The 14,614-nt window shown below is 43.4% G+C and overlaps 1 protein-coding gene across 1 annotated transcript in view; it reads right to left on the minus strand.

The window, feature by feature from the left end:
- The window catches only part of AOX1 (aldehyde oxidase 1), a 69,972-nt gene that overhangs the window by 17,576 nt on the left and 37,782 nt on the right, over positions 1 to 14,614 (minus strand). Inside the window, exons 21-26 of the mRNA XM_082658834.1 lie at positions 13,271 to 13,395; positions 11,074 to 11,207; positions 9,949 to 10,036; positions 5,436 to 5,522; positions 4,405 to 4,596; positions 1,901 to 2,128 (exon numbers count right to left, since the gene is read on the minus strand). Coding sequence (XP_082514960.1) covers positions 1,901 to 2,128; positions 4,405 to 4,596; positions 5,436 to 5,522; positions 9,949 to 10,036; positions 11,074 to 11,207; positions 13,271 to 13,395 — 854 coding nt within the window. The remainder of the gene's footprint in view (positions 1 to 1,900; positions 2,129 to 4,404; positions 4,597 to 5,435; positions 5,523 to 9,948; positions 10,037 to 11,073; positions 11,208 to 13,270; positions 13,396 to 14,614) is intronic.

Genomic DNA, 14,614 nt, shown 5'->3' on the forward strand with positions numbered 1-14,614 from the left:
AAGAACTTACAACATAGTAGGTGCTCAGTAATTATCGTTAATTTTTATCTACCTTTTGAGAAATTTCTGATGAGGGAAATGGGACAGACCTAGTCTCCTGTGGAGGTCAGGTATTAAGTAATGGCAACCATTGAATAGAGACAGCCTGCCATGTCCACCCACAGCCTAACGCCCCCAAATTTCCAGAAGATTCATATACAATGGAAATTGTTTTCTGCATGATCCTGGTCGGTGTACTCAAGGACAGACGGCCCAGACTGACCTCTTTGCTGGCCGCTGGCTAATCAGTTTGCCCCAAAGCTATATACAAAGCGTCACTGCTCGCTAACCCTTTTCTAGGGATAGTTTTCCCCCTTCCTTTCCTTTTTAATAACCTTGTTTTTGCCTTTATTCCTCAATCACAGCCTCTTGACTCTCTCATCTGAGTAAACTGTAGGCAGATGACTAAACAACATCTGTGCTGTTTTGCCATCGTAAACAGGAGAGGCATAGGAAGGCTGCACTCAGATCGCCACTGTGTTGTTATATGCCCCTCTGCGTTAACCCACCTACAATCAAAGCTGCATGAAAACGTTCTGGTGATTTCATCCAGGCTGAGTCAGGATAGATGGGTGAATGATGGGTGTGGAAACGGGGGAAGGGCCTTCCTGCCTGCTTTTCCTGGCCTCCCCATCACACGGCCTACACACTAGTGCTCTTCACGGCCCCACTCCCACTTATCCCTATTCTGTCAGCGCTCAAAACACACACCTGCCGTACCTTCTTCATGGTTCAGCCAAAGGCGTGAACTCTGCGAAGGGGAGGGACTACAGTTTTGAGGGCTCTGCCACCTCATCCACATGTATGTACAGATACACACACGGACACGTAAGAATGTAGGGAACAGGGTTCCCACGTCCCTGCTGTACAATGAGCGACAATAAAGACCACCAGCTGTTCGGGGTAAGTTCCACTCAAGAATGAAGAGGTGGAACCTGCAAGTGAGGTTTAAGCAACCGAGCAGGGAATTCATTTAATCAATTAAAGAAAGTAAACAACAAGAATAGATTTTTCAGGACTTCCCTGGTGGCGCAGTGGTTAAGAATCTGCCTGCCAATGCAGGGGACACGGGTGCAAGCCCTGGGCTGGGAAGATCCCACATGCCGCGGAGCAGCTAAGCCCGTGCACCACAACTACTGAGCCTGTGTGCTGCAACTACTGAAGCCTATGCACCTAGAGCCCATGCTCCGCAACAAGAGAAGCCACCGCAATGAGAAGCCCGCGCACCGCAACAGAGTAGCCTCCGCTCGCCCCAACTAGAGAAAGCCCACGTGCAGCAACAGGACCCAACACAGCCAAAAATAAATAAATAAATTTATTAAAAAAAAAAAAAAGAATAGATTTTCAGTCCTCCCCGTGATACCTTTAATGGCTATAAAGTGAAAAAGAACTTCTACGATTGTTTGAAAAGATATTTAAATGATTTATTTTTCTGGATGTAATTTTCCCCAGCCCACCAAAAATGGGAGGAGCACCGAATGCCTTGCAGCTTTTGTTACTCTTCCATTTCCTGTTTCTATCTCACAGCATCAGAGTAGCTGAAGAGGAGTCTTGGGGGTCATTGGTCCCCCAATACTTAAGTATTTTATACTTCAGTGATATGGGCCCACAGTGAGCTAATTCAGCTGTTCAATTCCAAGGCCAGGAATAGGTGCTGGGTCTCCCAATTTCCCAGCAAGAATGCTTGTCACCAACCCTGGGGAAGTGGGCAAAGTAGCTCTCGTCTCCTCTGGAGAAAAACTAGTTGGACGGAGCACAGCTCTGGGGAAGCTGAACAGTTAGACATTGCAACCATATGGCTAATCCACCTCAATGGAAAGTTCCCTCAACACCTTTTGATTTGTCTGTCTGGAGAACTGACCTGACCAGCAGCAACTGATCCAAGGCCGACAGGAAACTTCAGGGGGACCATTGCCAGCCCCTTCTTCTTCCAGCAGTTCTCCGAGTTGAATTTTTCTACGGCTGCTTTCCTTAGGGTGTAGGAAGACATGGCCATGCATTCTTTCCAACACTGGATCAGGTTCTTGGCATTAATCTCTTGTTTGTAGGGTGTTTGATCAATTTCCTTATACATGTTTATCGTTCGGACCTACAAAAGAGAAGGAGATCAAAAGGGTTGGTGGGGCACTAGGCAGACATAGTCTCTCCCACCCACTGTCCTCCTAGTCAAATTCTGCTCATCATAGAAATCCCAAACTGAGTTCAATCTACTCCTTGCTGAAGCCTTTCCCAACACATAACATCTTTCTCTTCCTCTACTCAGAGCCTCTATCAAATGTGTTAGCACTTATATGCCTTCGATGCCGCTCCTGTGTAAGTTCAGAGGAAGGACTCCTTTCCTCATATTTCTTATATAACTCAACAGTGCAGTCCAGGTACACTGTGGACTCTTAATTCCAGTTGTACTTGTGAGTATCTGTTGAAAGGTAATGCTGAATTTAATTACAGGCTACATGATCCGTGTGATTTCAATTTTCAGATGCTGAGGCAAGAGAAGACCACTCACTTCCAAACAGGAAACTATGAAAGTTTGTTTAAATATAGCCCATAACTAGGATGAAAAGCCAATTAAGTGATTGTATCCCAGGATGTTTGAAGCAGAGTAGAATTCTTCCTGAATTCCCAGAAATTGGTGACTAAGGCACCCAGCTGAGAACAAAAGGTCAAGTACTTCACATTCTCAGCTGAGAAAACTCTCAGCAGTTGAGGCCAGCCCTCTCCCCAAGCTGACAGGGGTCATTACAGACATATCTTCTTCCCATCTCCCCCTCCAAAAAGTCCCAGATCATTATAAAAGGATGACTGGAAATTAGTGAGTTGTGCCATTTTGGGGAAGGTGTTTTTTTTTGTTTTGGGGGGTTTTAAAAAATATTTATTTATTTATTTGGCTGTGCTGGGTCTTAGTTGTGGCACACGGGATCTTTAGTTGCGGCACGCGGGATCTTTAGTTGCGGCACGTGGGATCTTTAGTTGCGGCACGCAGGATCTTTAGTTGTGGCACGCAGGATGTTTAGTTGCGGCACACGGGATCTTTAGTTGCAGCACGCGGGATCTTTAGTTGCGGCATGTGGCACCTAGTTCCCTGACCAGGGATCAAACCCAGATGCCCTCCATTGGGAGTGTGGATCTTAACCACTGGACCACCAGGGAAATCCCTGCTGTGGTGTTTTTTTTTTTTTTTTTTTTTTGTGGTACGCAGGCCTCTCAATGTTGTGGCCTCTCCCGTTGCGGAGGCTCCGGACGCACAGGCTCAGCGGCCTTGGCTCATGGGCCCAGCTGCTCCGCGGTATGTGGCATCTTCCCGGACCGGGGCACGAACCCGTGTCCCTTGCATCGGCAGGCGGACTCTCAACCACTGCGCCATCAGGGAAGCCCCCTGCTGTGGTGTTTTGAAGGATGGCTACTCTCTCCTCCATCTTCTCTGGGGATGAAGGGAGGTCATTAGCTGGTCCTCCTCCTAGTGCTACCAGTGTGACAGCACATCTGGGAAAGAGGCCATGGTGAGACAGCCAGGAAGGGAGGGGCAGGGCCCCCCCCCAAGTTCAAGAGACATAAAGATGATGGCTCCTGTCTATGGTCACAAATTCTAGTGCTGGGGGGGGGAGGAGGTAGATGAATCAGGGACTGGGGCTTTCCATGGATGGCTGCAGCATGGGGCCAAGAGGTGTGGGCTTCAGGGGATGCTGCGTGAGGGGCCAGCTGAGGGTCAGTTGGAGATTTAATGCTTGCAGGGGACTGTCAATTTCTGAGAGGGCTGGGAGAAATGGAGCCCGGAGACAACATACTTGAAAAGTGGCTTCATCTAACCAAGAAGAGGACAGAGAGCTTGCTGGGAGAAGTCAGCTGGGGAGATGCTGTCTGTTTTCCCTGGTCCTCACGGGAGGGAGAAGGGGGCAGAGGGCACACCTTCTGCCCACCCTAACTCTACTCCAGGATCCTGGGAAGGGAACCGAGCTTGTTAATGAATGAAATTGGGACCAAGACTTAAAGAACAGAAAGGAGGCCATTTTGGTAACTGAAATGACGCAGATGACAGCTCCCTAAGATGTTAAGGAAGCAGAGGAAAGAAGGGTTTGACAGAACTTATTAGTAGCAGTTAAACTTCTAACCCATGGAGACTTCTCACTAACAATGAATCCAGAGCTCACTTCTCAACACCCTCTGCCCCAGGATTTTTGAGGAGCCCGAGTAAGACAAGGACCCCTGAACTCTGGAGTCCTGCTCTGTATTAACTAGTTAGCTGGGTTACCTGCAGCAAATCATGTAGCCCCTATGGACCACAAATTCCTCAACATGAAGACTGCCAGGGGCCCTCCCACCTCTAAAATTCACTATCGTTTGTCTGTGAAACGAATTCAGTTTTACCTTCTCAGGAGACAACCCGCATTTGGCTGCAACTTCCGTGATACAGGATTCGGTGATCAGCCCTGTCTGAGGAAAGCCAAACCCTCGCAAAGCCGTGTTGGACGGAAGGTTGGTTCTGCACGCCCATGCCCGACAGCGCAGGTTGGGAAACTTGTAGGCATTTTCCATTTTCAGAAGTCCAATCTCTATTATCTGGGGAAATCCAGAGTTGAGGTGATGAGACCTCATCCTTGTGCACCTGTTTTACCATCCTGAGACTTCGGACCAAAATCAGGCCAGAAATGACCTACGTCACATCAAACATGCTGACCTTGACCCATGTCTCAAATTAAATGCATTTTTACTGTAAAATGATTTTCAAAGATTTGAATAATTTTTTGGAAATCATGACTTTTACATTTTCACATTAGGGCTAATGCATTTTTCCCCAGGTTTTAAAAATTTCCAAAAGCCTTTGAAGCATTCATAGGCCCTCTCAGTCTACAGAATGTAGACTCTCTCTCAGTTTACAGAATAAAATATCCTGAAAAACAGGAAAAAAAATGCTGGTATTTGGCCTAATGCATTTGTTCTCAACCAGGGGCAACCTTCCCCTCTTCCTTCCTGGGACATTTGCCAATGTCTGGAGATATTTTGGGTTGTTAGGTCTGGAGGGTAGCTGCGCCACTGACACATACTGGATAGAAGCCAATGATACTGAGGGACCTCTTATAGTGCACAGGGCGGCCCTACAGCAAAGAATTATCCATTTCAAAACATCAGTGGGGTCAAGGTGAAGGTCTAATGCTTGCATCTGGGAAAAGAGCTCTAAGTTTGGGAAACACGGAGATAACACACAGATGCAGACTTAGCCAGTATCTCTGGGCTCACCCCTGGGGGCACCAGTAAGTAACATGAGTCTACTCGCTCCCTGCATTGCGAATCTTTACGCTTTTCTAATTAAATATTATTTAACTACTGAACATTTTTCTGAGTTAAATAATTTTACGTAACACTTTCCAGAATGTGAATTTGCTCATTAAAACACTTACAAGTAATGACTCATCCAGGGAGGCACCTCCATTGCTATAATGCTCTACATCCAGGGCCAAGATTCTGCCATCGTTCATGAATCCAGCCTGGGGAAAGAGAATGGACTTCTGATACTGGTTCTGGGGACCCAGTCTCTCTAAAGTTTACTCTGTCACTTGTGAACCCTCTACATATAGATGAAAAATTTTATGACCTTAGATTTGACAATTTCTTGGATAAGACACCAAAAGCATAAGCAACAAAAGAAAAAATAGATAAACTGGACGATATCAAAATTTAAAACTTCCTGGTATCAAAGGATACAATCAACAGAGTGAAAAGGCAATCCAGAGAATGGGAGAAAATATTTGCAAACCATATATCTGATAAGGGGTTAATATCTGGGATGTATAAAGAACTCCTACAACTCAACAACAAAAAGCCCCAAACAACCTGATTAAAAAGTAGACAAAGGACTTGAATAGACACTTCTCCAATGAAAATATACAAAATGGGTAACAAGCACATGAAAAGATGCTTGGCATCACTAATAATTAGGGAAATGCCAATCAAAACCATAAGATACCACCTCACATCCATTAGAATAGCTACTATAGCAAAAAAAAAAAAAAAACCCCAAAACAGAAACAAAACAATAAGCGTTGGTGCAGATGTGGAGAAACTTGAACCCTTGTGCACTCTTGGTGGGAAGGTAAAACGGTGCAGCTGGGTATTTATCCAAAGGAATTGAAGGCAGGATCTCAGGGAGATATATGTATACCTATGTTCACAGCAGCATTATTCACAAGGGGTAGAAGCAACTCAAGTGTCCATCAGTAAATGAGTGGAGAAACAAAATATGGCATATACATACGATGGAATATTATTCAGCCAAAAAAAGGAAGGAAAAAATTCTGACACATGCTACAACATGGATGAACTTTGTGGACATTACGCTAAGTGAAATAAGTCAGTCACAAAAGGACCAACACTGTATGGTTCTATTTATGTGAGGCACCCAAAGTAGTCAAATGCACAGAGACAGACAGTAGAATGGTGGTTTCCTGGGGCTGTTGGGAGAGGAAGGAATGGGGAGTTATTGCTTCATGGGTACAGAGTTTCAGTTTTGCAAGGTGAAAAGAATTCCAGAGATGGATGGTGATGACTGCACAACAATGTGACTGTACTTAATAATGCCACTGAACTGTACACTTAAAAATGGTTAAGATAGTAAATTTTATGTTATGTGTATTTTGCCACAAATAAAATAATAACAATAAAAAGGAAGGATAGAGAAAGATATAAGAGCAAAACAAACACACACAAAAACCCTCCAGTTTAATCTGTCACTACTGTTCAATCTTTTTTCTCCTCCTAAAGCAAATCAACTGCATATTTCTTGACCTCTTATTCTCGCCATAAGTTCTTGAATTCTGACTCCCATCCTCATATTTCCACCAGAACCTTTTCCCCTAAAGCCAGCGATCTTCTAATCTCCAAATCTGGTGGGCTGCACATAAGGGACTCTGCACATTTTTCTCATAGGGCCCAATTTCATCACAATTCTCAGCAGCATTTGGTGTTGCTGGAGGTCTTTTAAATAAATATCTTCCTTGCTTTTAAGATGTATTCAATATTTCTGAACTTATTAAAGTTCATTTTGGAAATTCCCTGGTGCTCCAGTGGTTAGGACTCTGTGCTTTCATTGCCAGGGCCCGGGTTTGATCCCTGATCGGGGAACTAAGATCCCGCAAGCCATGCGACGTAGACAAAAGAAAATAATAATAATAATAATAAAAGTAAAGTTTATTTTAATGATTTTTCTTGACTGGAGTCAAATTCAAACTGAAGTCAAGGGCATGAACTGTGAATTCAGCAGTTTAAGTCTGAATCCTGGGTCTGCCACTTAACCCACTCTGTGATCTCAAGCAAGTCACATAACCTGACTATCTGTGACCTGGCAATAAGTAAGGTAATGCAGGCAAAATCATAAGCCAGTGACTGAAACCTAGCAAGTATCCTAAATAATACTACTGTAAATATTATTAATATCATCTCCTGTCCTCATACTACCCTCCATCAGAACACATTATTTTCTCAAGGTTTTAATCATCACTATGCTGATGGTTTCTGTAACTTATAATCCAGTCTTTTCAATAAAGTCCCATATCAATGAAGGAGATTTCCACTTTCAAATGTCCCACTGTCACTTCTTCTCCAAACACACAAATAAACTCATCCCTGTCCGTCTAGACTGTTTCCTCCTTCCAACTTGGCTCTTTCTATCAGAAACTTCCAAGGCATGTTTGTGGTTTTTATCCTCCATTATATTTTGCTAAGTTTGTCACCGACTTCTATTTTATTTTATAATAGCTCTTGGACCCATCTCTTTTTCTACATCTTCCTATCGTAGCCAGACCCCAGCTGCTTCATGTCTGAAAGCATCAGCTGCCTCCAGGCGGTCTGTGTCCTCCCTCCTCGCTAGGCCGTCCTGCCCAGTGCCATCATATTCTCCCCCTCAAAGTGCCCATGTTTGGTTATGACACTTGACTGGTCAAGCATCTACTCAGTGTCACTGTATCTTATGAGATCAAGTCTAACCCCCCCATCCTGGGATTCTCAGGCCACTCTGAGTCTGGCACCACCTAACCCAACCCATCTTATTTCCCATTACTTTCCAGTAAGTGCTCTGTGCTCTAATTCCCCTTCTCCCCTTACTCCTGCCCCTATCAAACAGGCCGTGTGTATCCCACCTCTGCATTTATGCTGCTACTATTCCCACCACCTTCTTTCTGCCTTCTTTCTGCCAATCCATTCTTGAAGGTCATTTACGTTTCACCTTCTCTAAGAAGTTTCCTGTACACACCCCAACTCATATTCATCTCTCCCCATAGTTTTACTATGTGCACCTCCTCCTTTAACCTGAGATTATTATGTTTTCATAATGACTTCATAGGTGTAAGTCTTATTTCTCCCTCAACGGCTAAAATGTGGTCTCCTTCAGGACAAAGTTTGCTCTAATAAATCTATGTTGCACTAAACCCAATTCAAAATATAGCTTAGGGTGAATGTAAGTTGAAATAGATACACTCGTTATCTTCTAACAATATGTATGCAGGTACACCAGTTGTGGTAGAAACGATGTGATGTGTTCAACAAATCCTGTTGTCTTTCATCCTGGGCATGCAGGAAGACTACATTTCCCATGCCCCCTTGCAGTTAGGTGGCAAAGTTCTGGCCAATAATGTGTCGATTAAAGCAAGGACCACCACTTCCAGGCCTGGTGCTCAGAACATCTCCCACACAACACTCTGCTCCCTCTCTTCCCTTCCCTTCCCTTGTCTGCTGCCCTCTGCAGAAAATCCAGTGGAGGACAAAGAGTCTTTAGGGCAGTGCTAACCAATGGAACTTCCTGTGATGATGGCAATGTTCTCTATTTGCATGTCCTATATGGCAGCCACTAGTCACAGGTGGTTATTGAGCACTTGAAATATAGTTAATGCAACTGTGGAACTGAATTTTTTTTTTTTTTTTTTTTTTTTTTTTTTGCGGTACACGGGCCTCTCACTGTCATGGCCTCTCCGGTTGGGAAGCACAGGCTCCGTACGCGCAGGCTCAGTGGCCATGGCTCACGGGCCCAGCCGCTCCGCGGCACGTGGGATCCTCCCGGACCGGGGAACGAACCCGCGTCCCAGCAGGCGGACTCTCAACCACTGCGCCACCAGGGAAGCCCTGGAGCTGAATTTTAACTTTCATTTAACTTAGTAGATTTAAATTTAAATAGCCGTATGTGCCTAGTGGCTTCGGTATTCAACAGTGCGGTCTGAGGGGAGGATGGTGGTGTTACTAGATGGAAAAAGCTTGAGTCCATGAGTGATTCTGTGTAGCAGGGTTCTCTCCTGTTCTCCGCCCACCTCCCACCCTCCTCTGATTACACTGGGCTGTTACTTGAGCAAGAATTAACACAAAAAAGGTCTAAGTCCCAGAGAGTTTTTAGTTGTTAGAGCAGTTAGCCCATTCTGGCAAGTAAACTTATTTCTTATAAAGCAAAAGAATACTTATTTTCTGCTACAGAAACTTTTCTAGGAATTAGGAATTTCTGGTACAGAGTTTTACCAAAATACCTTTGACATATTGATAAATGAGGAAGCTGTTGGCAAGCATTTGCAATTTCGCATAACATTATTGTTACAGAAATCATTCTGTTTTTACCTCCCACGTATAAAACTGTGGGAATAGTGTGGTTATCAGATCCACTTTCATGGACGTATGTATATACTCACATGTTTTCCAGCTATGCACTCTGTAGTAGCCAATACCAGCTCGTACTTTTTCCACAAACTGGTATCTTTGAGGAAAGCAGAAAAGCTTCACTGAACCAGCCAGTAATCAGTTAGCACAAGGAAGAGACAGTGTGACGCACAATTTGTTGATTTGCTCACTGTCATTACCCAGTAGAGAGTAGCCAGATGCTGCCCTCTGCATTTCTGTTATGTTATATTTACAACATAAATCCTCCATCCTTCTACTCACTTTATACTTTCCAAGGTAAGGGTGGCGGCCTCCAGTTATTAACATGTCTTCTCCTCGTTCCAGAATGCAGCGGACTGCACGACCATGCCTAAAACAGGAAAAAAAAAAAATCGGGAGAGGTAAACTCTTTTACCTAACAGGTATTATCTAGGGTTTATGTAACGCCTAGTGAGAGCCTGGTGGCATCCACACACACCGCAGAACAGCAAAGTGACTCCCTGAGCCCAGGCTGTGCTGCTCTCAGGCATACACCAGTGACTTCTTCCTTTGGGTCAGGGCACAGTGCCTGGCACTCACTACTTATGCAAGGGGGCTCTCAGGCCCAAGGCTCCGGAGTATTGCTTTGGGGTTATTTCCCACTGTGATAATCACCTCCACGATAGGCAAACAGTCCCAAGGCTACATTATAGATGGTTACAAATGGAGGAACTCAAGTGGTGTCTGACTGCCAAGTATTCCCTGATAGGACAGGTCTGGAATGAAGGTCTTTTTGTGTCATGGGGCAGAGGAACTGACGTACATTACTTAGCAAAGAAATTAAGCCTTCTAGGTGTGCCTGTTCCAAAGACAATTTCCTATGGTTATATTCTGACACCCTTAAAGGAAAATGGTACTATAAATAAAGGTAAGCATAACAGAAGCCAATTTTCCATTTAAATTAAGGGGAAAAAATATATACACACACACACACAACTTTTGAGATACACATATTTATATCTATCTATATGTATATAAACCTTTTGAGATATGGATAGGTGTAGATATATAGATAGATATAAATGTCTACCTCAAAAGGTTGAACTGACCTATGTAGATATACAGGTGCTAAGGACAAGTAACCCCACCCTTTCAGGATCTGCTTCTGTCTATCTCCAGGTATGATATATTTTACTGTGGTTTTTACTCTTTTCAGTAATTGATTCTCATTTTTGTTTTTATAGTATGTAGTTTGACAATATAAAACAAAGAAGTTGTAATAAGCTGGCAGCTGGTTTGTATATTTGTAGATTATATGTGATTTTAAATAACCTTGACCCAGATTCTTCCTCCTTAACCGCAATATTGAAAATATTCAATGTGACCTCGCTTTATTTTTAGTCCACTTAACAGATTTCCTCCACTTACTTGTTTGCAGCAAATGCGGTGATGGCTGCCATGATGCCAGTTTTCATCACCTTCCCCCCGAAAGCCCCACCAACACGCTTTACGTGACACATGACCTTGTTAGCTGGGAGCTTCAAGGTTGAAGCAACTATGTCCTGCGAATGATAACAGTTCTCATTAATCTGACCCATCTGCAGCAAGGGAGTGGGAACAGTCCTTACACATGTTGATTCCTTAATGTTGTACATGATACACAAATTGTGTGTTTATACTAAATAATGGGATGATTTCCAGTAACCTAAGCATGCATCCATGCTGAGCTCAGCAGTATTTAGCTGTAATGACAGCACCAAAACTATCATTAATATTAAGTAGTCCTTCCAATATCAATGAGATATTTGTGTGATAATAAAATTAAAAAAATTTTTTTCCCCATGAACTACACCCCAGGTATCCTTTGGGATATGTTTCCTGCAGCAGTGAGATTTCGTGGCCTTCCAAGCCTCTCTCAGACTGGGTCTTTTCCCTGCACACCACTGTCTCCACTGGAGAACGAGCACTCCTCACCCTCCATTCGGATTCAGTTGGCTGGTCGGTTTTCCCTGGATGTAGGCCTTGCTCTTCCTTGCCATCCTAATGTTTGAGGTCATTAAGTCTTTTTTGTTGCTGTTGTTATAAATTTATTTATTTATTTGTTCTTACTTTTATTTTTTATTTTTGGCTGCATTGGGTCATTGTTGCTGCGCGCGGGCTTTCTCTAGTTGTGGCGCGCGAGGCGCGGGGCTTGCTCTTCGTTGCGGTGCGCGGGCTTCTTGTTGTGGTGGCTTCTCTTGTTGCGGAGCACGGGCTCAGTAGGTGCGCAGGCTCAGTAGTTGTGGCACGCGGGCTCTAGAGCGCAGGCTCAGTAGTTGTGGTGCACAGGCTTAGTTGCTCCGTGGCATGTGGGATCTTCCTGGACCAGGGCTTGAAGCCACGTCCACTGCATTGGCAGGTGGATTATTAACCACTGTGCCACCAGGGAAGTCCAGGTCATTAAGTCTTAATAACTCATTTTTATAGGTGGGGAGCCCAAGAGGAATGAAGTGATGGGACCAATGTCACACAGGGAGTGAGAGGCACAACAGGAATGGAATGGAATTCGCCTGATCCTTCTTAGTGTTCCACCTTCTAAGAGGCCTCATTCTCCACATTCCCACATTCCTACTTGCTCTGGTAATGACACTGGCTCCTTGTGACCTACTGAATCAAGACCCCAGTGTTTGTTCCCCTTACTTTCACCCTGATGCTTAAACTAGCCACCCCAGGCACCTCCAGATTGGGCAGTCTTTGTACTATTCCTCCTTCTTTACATGCATGCTGCCTGGCACATAGGACACAGGCAAAAAGTGTTTGCAGAAGGGACAAGTGAATGAATGAATGAACGAATCAGTGGCATTTGATCATGGTGTGGAACTCCCTGGAAACGGCTTCTCCTCTCACCATCTAGACGAACCTCATTCCCACTGTAAATCCCAGCTTAAGACTTCATCTTCATGAGACTTCCTGGATGATTCCCGGGCTTTACAAACCTCCATTCCCTTAATTCTTCCACCTATGTAAATTCTGACTTTGCTGGTTGCATTCTGCCCAGTACTATTTCCTAAGTGCTTCATGTGAGTTAGGTGACTGTAAGTTTTGGAGGGCAGGCCTTCCTTTGTTAAATTTTGGGGTTTTTTTTTCAGTTTTATTGAGCAATAATTGACATACATCACTGTCTAAGTTTAAGGTACACAGCATGATGGTTTGATTTACATATATTGATTACCACAATAGGTCTAGTTAACATCCACCATCTCATATAGATTCAATTAAAAGAAAAAAATTTCTCCTTGTGACAAGAACTCTTAGGATCTGTTTCGTAACAACTTTCATATATAATACAGCAGTGTTGACTATAGTCATCATTTCTTTCGTGTTCTTAACAGTGTCAAGAGTATAGAAAAAGAGACCAGCTGATCCCATAACTGATTTTAAAGTTACAGACCCACAAACAGAAGGCCATTACTTTCATAATACTATCTTAAAAGTTTTAAAGTTGTATGATTATTAATACCCAAATGGATATGGCTATTAGTACTCCAAACTCCTTCAGTTTCTAAAATGTTCTAAATTGTTCTTGGTATATCTTGTTGACAGAAACCACTTAGCCATGTCCCCTCCATAATGGTCCCCACATTACCTGTATGTATTTGGGAAACTGTGTGGACACGTAGACATCAATTTCTTGATCCTCTCCTTTGGGAACAACAAGCATGCTTTGGGTTTCCATATAAAAATGTTCTTGACCTCCCATGTGTATTTCACCTGTTAGAGGAAAATATTCCAGAATCAAGGAGGCAGTCAGATAGGACAGGTAGCACCCCTCAGGTGTTATCTCATTACAGAGAAATTATGACTGTGCTTCTGCTGGGGCAGTGGGTTACATTTCCATTTTGTTCTTTTATATCTTCTGTTTCTTTGCTGAGATTTTCTATTTTTTTTCATTTGTTCCAAGTGTTTATGTATTCCAAACATAACAATATTTAGCTTTTATTATACCTGCATATTTGAAGTAGAGTTCTGCAGGGGAATGTGTCATGTCTGCCAGCAGGGTAGGTCTTAGAGTGATAGGGAAAGATGTGTGACTTTTCAGAGTCAAAATACTACAGCAAGGAGAATTCCAGTTCCAAGACAAGATGGAGTAGATATATTTCTCCCTGTTCCTTCTTCTATGTACAGCTAACAATTCTGGACATTATATGTAATAAAAGAAACATAAGAAGGTTCTGAAAAGTAGAGGAAAAGGCAAACCAGCTAGGGACTTTGGGACCCAAGGAAAGACACAATGTTGAGTTCAGTGGGTTTTGTTATTGTTTGCTTCATATATCCCAGACTTGGTGCCAGGGAAGCAGAAATCCAGAAACACCAACAGGCAAAGAGAAAAAAAATCCCCCAAGAAAAGCCTACTTTCTCTAGCCAAAGGACCAGGAGAGCGGAAGCCTATCAAGACAGAAAACTTTTATGCAATACCTACTCTGCTCTAGCCAAACACTACAGAAAAAACTGAAGACTTATCTCTGTTTGCAAAAGTTGAGTGGGGAGCTTAGACTTCCACCCTTATCAAGCTGTGATGAGGTACCCCAAATCTTCCACTGGGGTGGTGTTAATGGGGACCCTACGGGGAACCTGGACTTCCATGCTCCACCTGGCAATAACAAGACATCACCCCTCGTTCCTTCCAACACAGGGTCAGAGGAGTTCTGGTAAAATAGATGATTTAAGTAAGATCCAAAGTCTTACAACATAATATCCAAAGTGAACCGGGTAAAATCAGAAGTCATTCATCATACCAAGAACTCAACTTGAATGAGAAAAGACAATCAACAGATGCCAACAGCGAGATGACACAGATGTAGGAACTATCTGTCAAGGATTTTAAAGCAGCCATCATAAAAATGCTTTAATTTACATAAACACTTGGGACAAATGAAAAAAAATAGAAAATCTCAGCAAAGAAACAGAAGATATAAAAGAACAAAATGGA

Source organism: Grampus griseus (genome assembly GCF_964374135.1).
Source record: "Grampus griseus genome assembly, chromosome: 7".
NCBI lineage: Eukaryota > Metazoa > Chordata > Mammalia > Artiodactyla > Delphinidae > Grampus > Grampus griseus.